The following is a 12,500-nucleotide window of genomic DNA, read 5'->3' as shown; positions in this document are numbered from 1 at the left end:
GTTTCTGGATGGAGGTCGCTCCCTCAGATGTATGTAAGATGTACCGTGTTGAAACGGTACAAGTCGTTAGAATTGGTGGAGAATGTCGGACACAAATGGCAGACTTGTTACGTACCAACTGGCGTTGTGATGTGTGGACATTTGGTACCACTGACTTTGTAATACAGTGACAGTTGGTAACACTGATTTTGTAACAAGGTGACAGTTGTTGCCACTGGTTTCGTAACAGTGCCGGTATCACTGACTTTGTAATATAGTGACAGTTGGTACCTCTGATTTTGTAAAAAGTTGACAGTTGGTACTGATTTTGTAACGTGACGGTATCACTGGCGTTGTAATATGTGGACAATTTATACTAACATTGTACATGGACAGTTGGTACCGCTAACGGTATGATATGTTTACAGTTGGTACGACTGACGTGATATGTTTACAGTTGGTACTACTGACATTGTTTTTCGTTCTTGGGCATTGGAGCATCGACCGTAGCGATTGGCTTCCAGCAGAACTTATCGCTATCTCTAAAGTTAGGTCCATACTTTGAAAACCATTCGCGCACGTTGTCTACCATTAAAAATTTGATTTTTTTCGTGATGGCTAATCTATGAAATAAATTTGTAACTTCCATAAGTATGATCAGTGAAACAAGTAAATATATATATATATATATATATGTGTGTGTGTGTGTATGTGTGTGTGTGTGTGTTAAGAACACTAGTACATGTGTTCACTTATGCAAAGTAGACCACTTGGTACTTTTTGCACTGAATATGTAATATATGAAAGCGCTCTACTTCGTTAGTTTCTTTTTCCAGGTGGTCTACTTTGCATATATATATATATATATATATATATATATATATATATATATATATATATATATATATATATATATATATATATATATATATGTGTGTGTGTGTGTGTTTGTGTGTCTGTATCATATGATGGAAAGTGCTCGCCATGGGGTGTTTGCCTTCTGTTAAACAAAGTTGTTTAAACCTCCGCCACACATTCTAGATTCTTGTCAAATGTTGTGAATTTGAAAAGCTGGAAGACGACTTCGCTGACAGTATTCCAGACTTCCCAAAGTCTTCGTCAACAATGTTTCTATTATTCGTAAAGGTTTCACTTGGTTCGTCATTCAGCTTCTCAATATACGACGCAAAGGTCATTTGACATTTGGAAATTCGATAAATAAAAGATTATAACCGAAGTCATTTCTGCTCAAACGAACTCGCTTGTCTCGCGTAGGTGTGGCGGAATTATTTCTGAAGTCAGCATAGATCAGCATGAGGGCGAGGTCATTCCTCAGCATTATCGACAGCGGATTATCGTTATCATTTGACAAACTGACGTAAATGGTATTTAGTCGCTTATGTCGCATCCAGTAGGTCGTAAGGCTTTCACAGTAGTGGAAAAAACGTCGACTTTTTCCGTCGACTTTGAAAAATAATAGCATTAAAATAGAAATTGAGTTAAAAACAAATTAATAGATAAAATTAGATACAGATTGGATAAGACCACTGATATATTAAAATATGTGAGTATTAATTGAAGTCAGTTGAATTTATGTTTAGAATAATTGAATATCAAATCCAAAAAACGGAAGCTAGATTTAAAGTGACTGAATTATGTGAATGTTGATAGCAGTCCCACTGTCAGTGAATTAAGTTCAATTTATGTCAGATAATGACATTCACATAATGTGAATTATAGGTTTAATACGAACTTCAGATGTTTAATTTGTTCAGTTATTTTAGATATAACTTCAACTGATTCATATCAAATAAACACACACACACACACACACACACACACACACACACACACACACACACACACATATAAAAATATATATATATATATATATATAAAAATATAAAATATAAAGATATATATATATATATATATATATATATATATATATATATAGATAGATATATATATATGTGTGTATAAAGTTTCCTTTTATTCCGACTGTGGGTTCTTCGTGATTATATTTACAAATGTGCTACAACATTTTGTCTCAGTGATATATATATATATATATATATATATATATATGTGTGTGTGTGTGTGTGTGTGTAGATATATGTACAGTATATATATATGTGTGTGTGTGTGTGTGTTTGTAATTTGTATATTTTATTCAGTCCACTTCTGGTCGATTTTAGCCAACTAAGGGGATGTGAACTTTGGGGGAGGGGAGAGCACTGGGGGAGGGCTCGGTCGCTCGAGCCCCCCTGTCCCCCCCCCCCTCCCTTATTTTTTCGTCCCAAGTTCACTCCTTGACTAAACAAAACCGTCTGGTCTCGTATTGAACAAAACTCGTTGACGTACCGTCACTGGATTGAAGATGTTCGTCCATCTTCCCCTGGCTTTTCTTTCTTTCTTCTTCTTCTTCTTCTTCTTCTTTTCTTCTTCTTCTTTTCTTCTTCTTCTTCTTCTTCTTCTTCTTCTTCTTCTTCTTCTTCTTCTTCTTCTTCTTCTTCTTCTTCTTCTTCTTCTTCTTCTTCTTCTTCTTCTTCTTCTTCTTCTTCTTCTTCTTCTTCTTCTTCTTCTTAATTATTATTAACCACTTTGTTCTTCTTATCCATCTTCTTTTCCATCTCATTTTCTTGCTCCTTCTCCTTCTCCATCTTCTCCTTTTCCTTCATCTTCATCTCCTCCTCCTCCTTCCCTATCTCCCCCTCCTCCTCCTCCTCGTCCTCCTTTTCCTTCTCCTTTCCTTTCTCCTTTTCCTTCTACTCCTCTCCATGTTTTCTCCTTTTCCTTCCCCTTTTCCTTCCCCTTTTCCTTCCCCCTTTTCCTTCCCGTTTTCCTTCCCCTCCGACTTCTTTGTCCTGGACGCCGGTGACAGCTGGTGGCGCTGTGGTTAGAATGCTTTGTCTGCGGCCGAAAGGTCACGGGTCGAGTCCCGCCGCCCAGTGGGCTTTTCAGTTCAAGGAATCGGTCCGTAGTTGGCTCTTCCTCGAGGTCCTTCCCATGTGGGGATGGGGGTAGGGGGGGAGGCTGTTCCAGCAAACGTGGGTCGTAAGTCAGTTGGGTAAAGTGTCTTCAAGTAATTGAAGGTACTCGTCTATGTAGAGCCAAAACTCAAACAGATTAGGCACATATTTTTCTTAAATTTTCATTAAAAATCGTGACAACAGTTTTCTTGGTTACATTATAATTGTATCTACGGACTGTTTTGAAGAAGACATTTTGGACAGGTTTTTTTTCCAACAACAACAATAACAACAACAAAAACAATAACAGTGTTACATAGTATGGCCTCTGCATCAGTTATTTAGGTCTCGCTTCGTCAGTTTGTAGCTCTGATAGTTGCTTGCACTGGCATGGGTTGCCACACATCAACGTGAAACAGCAAAACATAACTCTGGACGTTTTCCTCCCCCCATCACATGTTTACACCAGATACGGCAACAAAGGTCTTGTCTCTCGTGATACATCAACACCTTTCGTTCCTTCTCTTTCCTTTTCGTTATTACGTCTTCTCTGCCTCTTGATGTTCCATTTCCTGTTCTTCACGGACGCTGTTGGTGCTGCTAATAAGTAGGTAGATTATTCAATTTCTTAGTCTCCTTTTCTTTCGTTCTTGTAACAGGAGATATCTGTGTCGTGAACTCGTAGAGCGAGTTCCGTATGCATTTCTTTGTCGAACAAATCTTTGTTTTATATATATATATATATATATATATATATATATATATATATATATATATATGATATATTAATATGTGTGTGTGTGTATATATATGTTTAATATGTGTGTATATATATATATATGTATGTATATATAATATATATATATATGTGTGTGTGTATATATATGTATGTATATATATGTATATATATATATGTGTGTGTGTGTATGTATATATATGTATATATATGTGTGTGTGTATATATATAATATATATATACTGTATATATATATATATATATATATATAATATATATATACACGCACAAACTTATACACACATATACAACTGGTAATTCAACCTCACATTGTTCCCGTGGCCGGTTACACCTTCCATTCTTTTTTGAGTCCTCGTGTCTAGACCGTACAGACTATAATATATATCTGTTATTTAATGTCCAGCCGCATTGCCTTTGGCAGTGGGCGGGGGTCTGGGATGACCCTTTACTCGAAAAAGAGCCCAGATAAAAGGGCGTGGCATAGTTGGAAGGTGATTGCATCCCTTGGCTGGCTACCTCGTTTTTCAAGAGAGGGGGAGGGGCTTTTGGTATATAGATAAGTCCATCATTGTGTAGCAAGATGTTCGTTTCCCTTTAATCTAGGTCGTTGGCTCACGTGTCCATGTCTCGGTTCCGTACAGACCTCTTGGTGTTTAGATTTTGGGGACATTTTGCCACTCTCTCTTCTTCTTTGCTTCTTCTTCTTCTTCCTCTTCTTCTTCTGCCTCTTCTTCCACTTCTTCTTCTTCTTCTTCTTCTTCTGCCTCTTCTTATTTTGCTTCTTCTTTTTCCTCCTCCTCCTCCTTTCGACTCTGTCCCTACAAACCAAGGCGTTCAATTTTTGGGGGAATATACGTCTGTAATTTCTGTCACGAATATTTCTCGTTGTGGATCAGTTAGGCCGTAATAGAGAGGGTTTCTATACTAGGGAGCCAATAAACTGCCATCATATCTCGCGTCAATGTTCTCGTATCCTCGAAAGTAATCACCTGTTTCGAAATGCTGCCTGGCTAGTAGCCCACGATATTCACGACCGTTTCTTGAAGGAGGAGAGTGATTGAGTAGATCTGACTCTGCTTTTGAATATCTGAGACACGAATTATGACGCTTGCAGTCCCATCTTGGGAGAGAAAAAAATCAGATCACACATCACACCCAGTTGGGTGCGTTAGGCATCATAGACTTTATGATTCCCAATTCAGTGCACTATTTATGCACTGAGGCTTGTGGCACTGATTTGATGCCCTACACGTTGAGAGTATGTAGTCTCCTGTTATAGCTAGTTGGAGACGAGGCGTTGAACAAAGAAATATATGGAAACATGGTATGAATGGATGTAGAGTGCATCTTTGTATTGAAGAAATTAGTTTCTGGTTGTAGTGCTGATTGTAAACACACACACACACACACACACACACACACACACACAAATATATATATAATATGGAAACATTTCGTTGCTGAGTAAGGAAATTTTTTTCTTTGGGTCTCTCATAATTAAAGTAATTTTTGTAAACATAATTGGATCGATGTGACAAATAAAAGGTTTACACTTTACAGTGTTGTTATATCGTGAGTTAGTGTGTGTGTGTGTGTGTGTGTGTGTGTGTGTGTGTTCGTTACATCATCAGTAACTATGTTTATATTGAGGGACCAGCTGTGTATGTAGTTTGTATATGGTTTTGTTTCGTAGTTGGCTGTCGGGTCGCTGTTGGCAAAAGGTTTTCCTGTGTCATGACGCTGTGTCCTGATGTGCAGTTGTCTTACGGTCAGTGTAGTCATTGAATGAAGTAAACTTCCCGCTGATGCAGTTACAAGTAGCACAATTGGCCGGTTTTAAGATGTAGTTGGATAAATACCGAAGTAATACACTGTATTGGTTGTTGATTGGCTGTTTATTGACTTGATTTATTTGACCATTTGGCTATTTGTTTACATATTTATTGCAATCTACTTCGTCATGGACCTAAAGGTCTCCTCTCGGTACCCATGTTTTGATATTGTGACCCATTATGACCCACTGTGACCTATTGTGACCCATGTTGAACCGTTGGTGGTCCAGTGATTAGCTTGCTTAGCCCGCATTTCATAGTTCGTGAGTTAGAGTTCTCAATGTAAGATCATGTCTACAAGAACTGTGACTTGTTCCTCCATCGTCCATAGACACTCTACAGTGAACCCATTGGTATTACGTTCACTCCCATTGCCATGATGACCTCCCATGAACTGAATAAAATCTTCTGTCGTTAGCCAGAATAAACGTATAGAGTATGTTACCCTAGGGAAGTTAAATGGGAGGTCATTCGACGGTGAACGGGTTATGATAATTGCACGACAGTTGCACCCTTCACAAGAACGGCTGTGGCCCGACGTGGCTGGAGACATCTATAGGTAGATAAAGTGGGAGCGGAGGTCGTCAGCTCTGTGTTCAGTTCGATGGAGAAAAAAAAAATCTTGCTCAGCATTTATATGCAGTCGGCAGATGTAGGCCATGTAATCTTATCTCCAAACATTGTTTTTCTTTTTCTTGTTCAGTTTGTTCTCCTTATCTTTGTTCGTTTCCTTCTCCTAATCCTCCTCCTCCTCCTCTTTGTCCATCATCCTATTCTTCTGTTTCTTGTCATCCTAATTATTGTCTTTCTTTTTCTTCTTCTTCCTTTTCCTTCTCCTCTTTCTTCATTTTTTGTACATCATTATCGTTTTTTGCACCTTTCTCTACCCCCTCCTCTTTCTTGTCCTTTTTCCTCCTCCTATCGTCATTTTCTTGTCCTTCACCATCATCGTCTTCTCCTTCCTCTCCTCCGTTCTCCTCCTCCTCTTCCTCTTCTTCCTCCTCCTCCTCTTCCTCTTTTGTCGCGTGCCAGTCGCGACCTCGAGCATCACGCTCGAGCGACGGGCGAAGTTTCTTCATGTAATAAACAGGAAATGAGACTCTTGCATTGTTGCATGGCGAGAAGGGCGTGTGCTTTCTCTTAGGCTCCAGTTTAGGTATGCAACTCTGTGTGTATGTGTGTGTGTTGTGTTTGTATGTGTGTGTTTTTGTGTGTGTGTGTGTGTGTTTTGTGTTTGTGTGTGTATGTGTGTGTGTGTGTGTGTGTGTGTGTGTGTGTGTGTGTGTGTGTGTGATTCACCATGGGTTTGGATCACGTATCGGACTCGTGATCGACAGCTATTACCCTCCCTGATGAGAGAACAGAACTCGTATATGCCCTATCTATGGGGAATGCTGCTGCTGCTGTGTGTGTGTGTGTGTGTGTGTAAGAGAGCTATAGAAAGAGAGAGAGAAAGAGAGAGAGAGATAGCGAGCTCGTGCATACAGTATATGCCCTAATGCATGGCGTGTAGGCTTGGGCTGCGTGTAATAACGTTCCTATAACACCTGAGTTTGTATGAAGGCCCTCTGATGGGGCTCTTGTGGGCACACGCATCTGTTTGCAAACACTGGGAGATGTGTTCCCCTTCTTCAGGCGTGGGTTCCCCCTCAGCTAAATGAAATTGTTATGTACTTCACTATAATAGAATATTTAGTTTCGTCTTACACCTTAGCTGGTCCCTGTAAACTGAATCAATTCGTGTTGCGTTAGTTAGAATAAAGTTGTAATTAATTCGCCCTCTTAAGAAGTAATGGGATAAACACTTCAGCTTAATAAAATCGCCTGGCGGCAGATAGAACAAACTAGTAAATTTATGAAAATCGGGGGAAGGGTTATAGGAATCGGACCATTGCTGTAAATCGATAACTTCATAAGTATTCAGAATGTTTTCATATTTATTCACTCGTCACGTTCTTCGTTCAAGTAGTCGTGGGGAAATGCCAGTAAAGGGACTATCACACTGGGCTATTTTTCCTCCAGCCCCCACCCACCTCCAGAACCTTTTCCGCCGTAAAATAACCACGGCAAACTATTTTTTCTAAAAAAAAAAAAAAAAAAAAAAAAAAAAAAAAATATATTTATATATATATATATATATATATATATATATATATATATATATATATAATATATATATATATATATATATATATAATGTATTTCGATATACTGGAGAAAAATTATTTCCCTCCAGCGTATCATATTTCTTCCCAAACGCTGCGGTCTAGAAATCTGCTCCGACAGTCGGAGGGAAAATAGCTAATGTGATAACGCCTCTGGCCGTACTGGAGGCGAGGAAGGAAGAGAGAGAGGGGAAGAAAAGCATAAGGAAATAAGGAATGAGGAGGGAGCAGAGTGATCTGGAATAAAAAAAAAAAAGGGGGGGACAGTAAACGTGTCAGCCGAGGAGAACTCCTATGTGCTTGTTTATACGGTGCTTTCTTTTGAGCCTGGAAGTCCTATGGACTACCGAGAAAAGACCACCCGCACTCACGGGATCGGTGTTTGTGGGAGGGGGAGAGAAGTCTGTAAGAAAACGAAAAGATATTTGTGTATTAAAGGGGGCTATTGCCGCAGAGCGTTTTTAAGGGATATTTATTTGATGTTTTTTGTCTCGGGGCATGGACAGGAGGAGACCCGTTTGGGCGGCGCAGTAGCACCCTAGTTCTTTCCCGGAGGGTCCGTTCCCCGACGTGAAATATTTCAGGTCCCTTCCCTTTACACTTCAGGGTGGCGTCATGTTATATCCCCGCTGTTTTGACTTTGTGGTTGTGTGTATCCATTCCACGTGGTGTGATGGTTTTGGATAGTACTTTATGTCGAAAGAGGATCAGGTCAGGTCAGGTCAAGTTAGTGCAGTGGGTTGGTAAGTTGGGGGAAGAGACCCGTTAGGAGTGAATTGCATCCTTTATCGGCTTCTGAAGAATCGCAGGGTCACATGACGTGGGTAAAATGCGCCGGATCCCTGTGTATGATAACGTCAAAGGCGAGGTGGGGGTTGGGTAAACCCTCCATTGATGTACAGTCTTATGTAAACGAAGAATATAAGACAAAACCCCCTTTGGACAAAACATATCTAACATTTTTTTTTCTACCCCCCTCCCCCATCATACACCGTACATACACCTTCATATACCGTACCTATGTGAGCCTGTGAGTCACTCTGTGTAACCATGTGTGCAACACTTGTATGTGCCTCTGACTCACAGACGGGCCTCTCACGTTTTCCCTACATCACGCCGCTGAGCCCCTGGCTTTAACTCAGCCTGGCTCTGCGTGAGGAGGAGGAGGAGGTGAGGTGGTCCAAGGGTTAGCGTGCTCGGCTGCCTTCTGTAGGTCCAGAGTTCGAGCTCTGCTAGTGGGTTTTGACTCCTGGATGGGTTTTTGTCTTCAGGTTTCTTGGGCGTAGACAGGGTCGGTTAGAGTCCTGTAAACGTGGGTAATTTTTTTTTATTTTTTTTTATCGGATTCCCTATTCGCGTTCATGTGTTCACCAAAGCTGAATAAAATCGTCTGGCGTTAACCAGAATTCAGTGTCAGAATTAGATACAACGAGTGTGCAAGTGGACTGATATTTATTAGAACGACTGATGCACCCTTTACGACAACATCCACTGTATAAATTGGTTTTGGCGCGCGTCATTGCCACCAGTTGCTGAGGACCGTATTTCACTAGCGCTTCTGTCTGCGTCAGTGGTTATCGTTGTGACGGGCAGACGCCAGGAGGCGCTAAGCTGCGGCCGAAGCTCTCGCCCTTGCCTTTCGTGCTCGGGTTGTCAGGGCGGGGCTCCCGTCTTGCGAAGGGAGGTGGAAAGCAGCTAACGGCCATTTGGCTCAAACGAGACGTGACATATGGTAGAGAACTAAGCCTTTGCTGTTGAGCAGCAGAAATATATATTGACACTGTATTAAGAAATTTAGAAATTACATTATAATTATATATATATATATATATATAATTCCGACTGTCGTCCCCGGATTCGAACCGGGCTCGTGAAATTTCACTGCCGTCGCCTTACCGACTGAGCGACTAACCCTTTAAAAAATTCTCCAACCTGGAAGTTAATCTACCTCCCGAGGTTCGAATCCGGGGACGACAGTCGGAATTATTTGATCGACATCACCGTCACTGATGATTTTATTCCTGAAGAGGGCTACAGTTGATAGCCGAAATATAGGATTATTCTTTATTCGAAGTTTATTCTTTCTCCGACTGTGGGTTCCTGTGTGTTATCTACAAATGTGCTACTACATTTCTATTTAGAAATATATATATATATATATATACATTTATATATATAATATTATATATATATTATATACACATATATATTTATACATATATATATATATAATATATATATATATATAATATATATATATATATACATATACATATAAATACATATATATATGTATATATATATAATATATATAATATACACGTATACATACACAGGTAAATGATAGCATTCTGTATCAAAGAAAATCTACTCCCTACTTTTACACACACAATATTATATATATATATATATATATATATATATATATATATATATATATATATATATATATATATATATATATATATCAAGGTTTAGGCCATGACGGAATCAGAAGCATGCGGAAGATTTGTGCATGTAAATGGTTATTAAAAGCGAGAGACCGAGTTTCTAAGGCCTCGATAGGTCTCTTTCTCTCTCTCCATCTTAGCCTTGGCGAGCCATTTTCGCAAAGCCTCTGGTCTGTCATTGGGTGATATTGAGCCAGAGGCATAGGACACAAGAGTTGTCATGGAATACAGTAGGTATGTATATTTGCCGTATAAGGGTATGGTTTTTGATGCAATTAGGAAAAGACTAGTTTGGGTCTAGGAAACCAAGATTGTGTAATATATGATTGATTGGCAGTGGACTTCGTAGGCTCTGTCTAGTATGCGAGACATGTCACCTCGTAATTATGTCCGTCTGGAACGAGCCTATGACGTATCAGATAAGTTTGCTTTTGGGGGTTGGGAGGGTCGTCCTTGCCGTTCGTGATACAGTCGTAGCGGTGGCTGTCCTCATGACGTGGCATGCTCTCATTGGTCCAGACCTCCAGGAGCCCCACCCCTTCCTCGGGGTGTGACGCGATTGTCTTGGACGGCCTTTGGAAGTGCTTTGTCGAAGTTGTTGCAATCAGTGTGACGTTCTTGTCTGGTGCCGAAGCAGCAGCAGCAGCAGAAGACATTTCGGTGATGCCAGTAGCGGCAGCGACGGCGACGGCGCGGCACTTATCCGGACTAACGACCACTTCGACGACGGCCGCGGCAGGAGACCGGGGGTCCTTACCAAGAGCGCATGCCACTACACATCCACGATGGTGACCCGACTGACGCAGTGCCCAAGGTGGGGGGGCGGGGGCGGGGGGGTGTACATGTCAGGTCAGGGAAGGAGTGTGTGTGTGTGTAGGGGGGGGGTTAGGTGTTTTCGCCTACTTTGAACGTAACAGCTGTTTTGAGAGCGGATGGTCTTTCCCAAGTAGGCTATAGTCCATTGAAACGAACCAATAATCACGAGTGAAGTTGAGGGTGCTTACTTAGGGGGAGTGAGCGAGCGACGTTGCGAGTGTGCGTTTTTCGTAATAGGTTGTAATGGAAATCCCTTGAGACACATAACTCTGGCCTTTGGGGACTCGTGGAGTGGTGGGTGCAGGAAATGCCAATGGATTTGCCCATATATGGTATTCGCTTGTGTTTACATTTTTGTCACTGGTGCTAGTGGTGTGAAAGTTTGTGGTCTTTAACAACTATTATTATTACTATTATTATTGTTGTTTTATTATTATTATTATTATTATTATTATTATTATTATTATCATCTGAAGAACAATCTATTATTTTCTATTATATATATATATATATATATATATATATATATATAATATATATATACACACTTTTTTTACGGCAACTGTGATTTGTTTAGTTGACCCTATTAGGTCACCATTTGCATTTTACCCTTGTTCTCTGTTTAAACTCTGTGGTATATATATATATATATATATATATATATATATATATACATATATATATATATATATATATATATATATATATTGCTATGGCATGTGTCAGGCGATTTTATTTGATTGAACCTCACTGTGCCCTGAGGTACCCATCCCCCCTGTGGCCTGAATAAAATCGTCTGGCGTTAGCTAGAATAATGTCCCCAAAATGCATTGCCGTTACAAGCGGACTCGATATGGCGTCTGTTTTTTCTTTTCTTTTCTTTGGCAGAGTGACTGGGCACTGATGTGTGTTTCTTTTGTTTTCAGGTGCGGGCATGGCGGTGGCGTGGCAGGAGCCTCGCCAGGCGGAGGTGTAGGAGGTGGACCTTGTGGGCCCCGGGCGGGCCACAAGGCTTCACGCGGTCCCAGCCCCTGGTCGCCCCCAAGGATGTCCAAGGGCCGCGTCAGGGCCACTGCTGCTTCCTCGAATTTGAACGGAGAGCGGCGAGGCGGCGGCGGAAGCAGCGGCGGCGGTGGCGGCGGCGGTGGCGGCGGCGTGGAGGTGCTTAGTCGCGGAGGGCAGGACGTCGCGCCTGGCGGCGGCGGCGGTGGCGGCGGGACCCTGGGAAGCCCCGTGGGTACCGGTGGCTCCGTCGTGTCACCGCAGAGGTCCCGGGGCCGGCCCATCGGCGCACTCCCGTCCGGAATCAAAAACTTTTGGCAGAAGGAGGAAGGCGGGGTGTCGAGTGTCATCTCCTCGGTCAAGAAGTCCATCTCGAGGCGACCCTCGTCCTTGAACCCCATCGCCGGTGACTCTCGGGGTCAGAACGCTTCCATCGAGGATGGCGGCATGAGCAAGGAGCGCCGCACGCCCCTGCCGCCCCTCAAGGCGGGCCGCTCGCGGCGAACGCCCACCTTCTCCTCGTTGTC

The 12,500-nt window shown here is 41.5% G+C and overlaps 1 protein-coding gene across 30 annotated transcripts in view; it reads left to right on the top strand.

The window, feature by feature from the left end:
• LOC143040991 (uncharacterized) overlaps positions 1-12,500 on the top strand; it is a 577,258-nt gene that overhangs the window by 393,238 nt on the left and 171,520 nt on the right. For 28 of the 30 annotated variants that reach the window (XM_076212488.1, XM_076212484.1, XM_076212489.1 and 25 more), the window contains one exon: positions 11,898-12,500. This exon is cut by the window's right edge and continues 655 nt beyond it. In XM_076212488.1, coding sequence (XP_076068603.1) covers positions 12,019-12,500 — 482 coding nt within the window. In that variant the 5' untranslated portion in view covers positions 11,898-12,018. Of the gene's footprint in view, positions 1-10,641; positions 10,970-11,897 lie in introns of those variants that run through there. The other 2 variants (XM_076212477.1, XM_076212485.1) reach the window with 2 other exon arrangements.

The sequence above is a fragment of the Oratosquilla oratoria genome, chromosome 30, assembly GCF_046742065.1.
Source record: "Oratosquilla oratoria isolate Oo_2021 chromosome 30, ASM4674206v1, whole genome shotgun sequence".
Classification (NCBI taxonomy): Eukaryota; Metazoa; Arthropoda; class Malacostraca; order Stomatopoda; family Squillidae; genus Oratosquilla; species Oratosquilla oratoria.
This window is presented reverse-complemented; position numbering and strand designations above follow the sequence as displayed.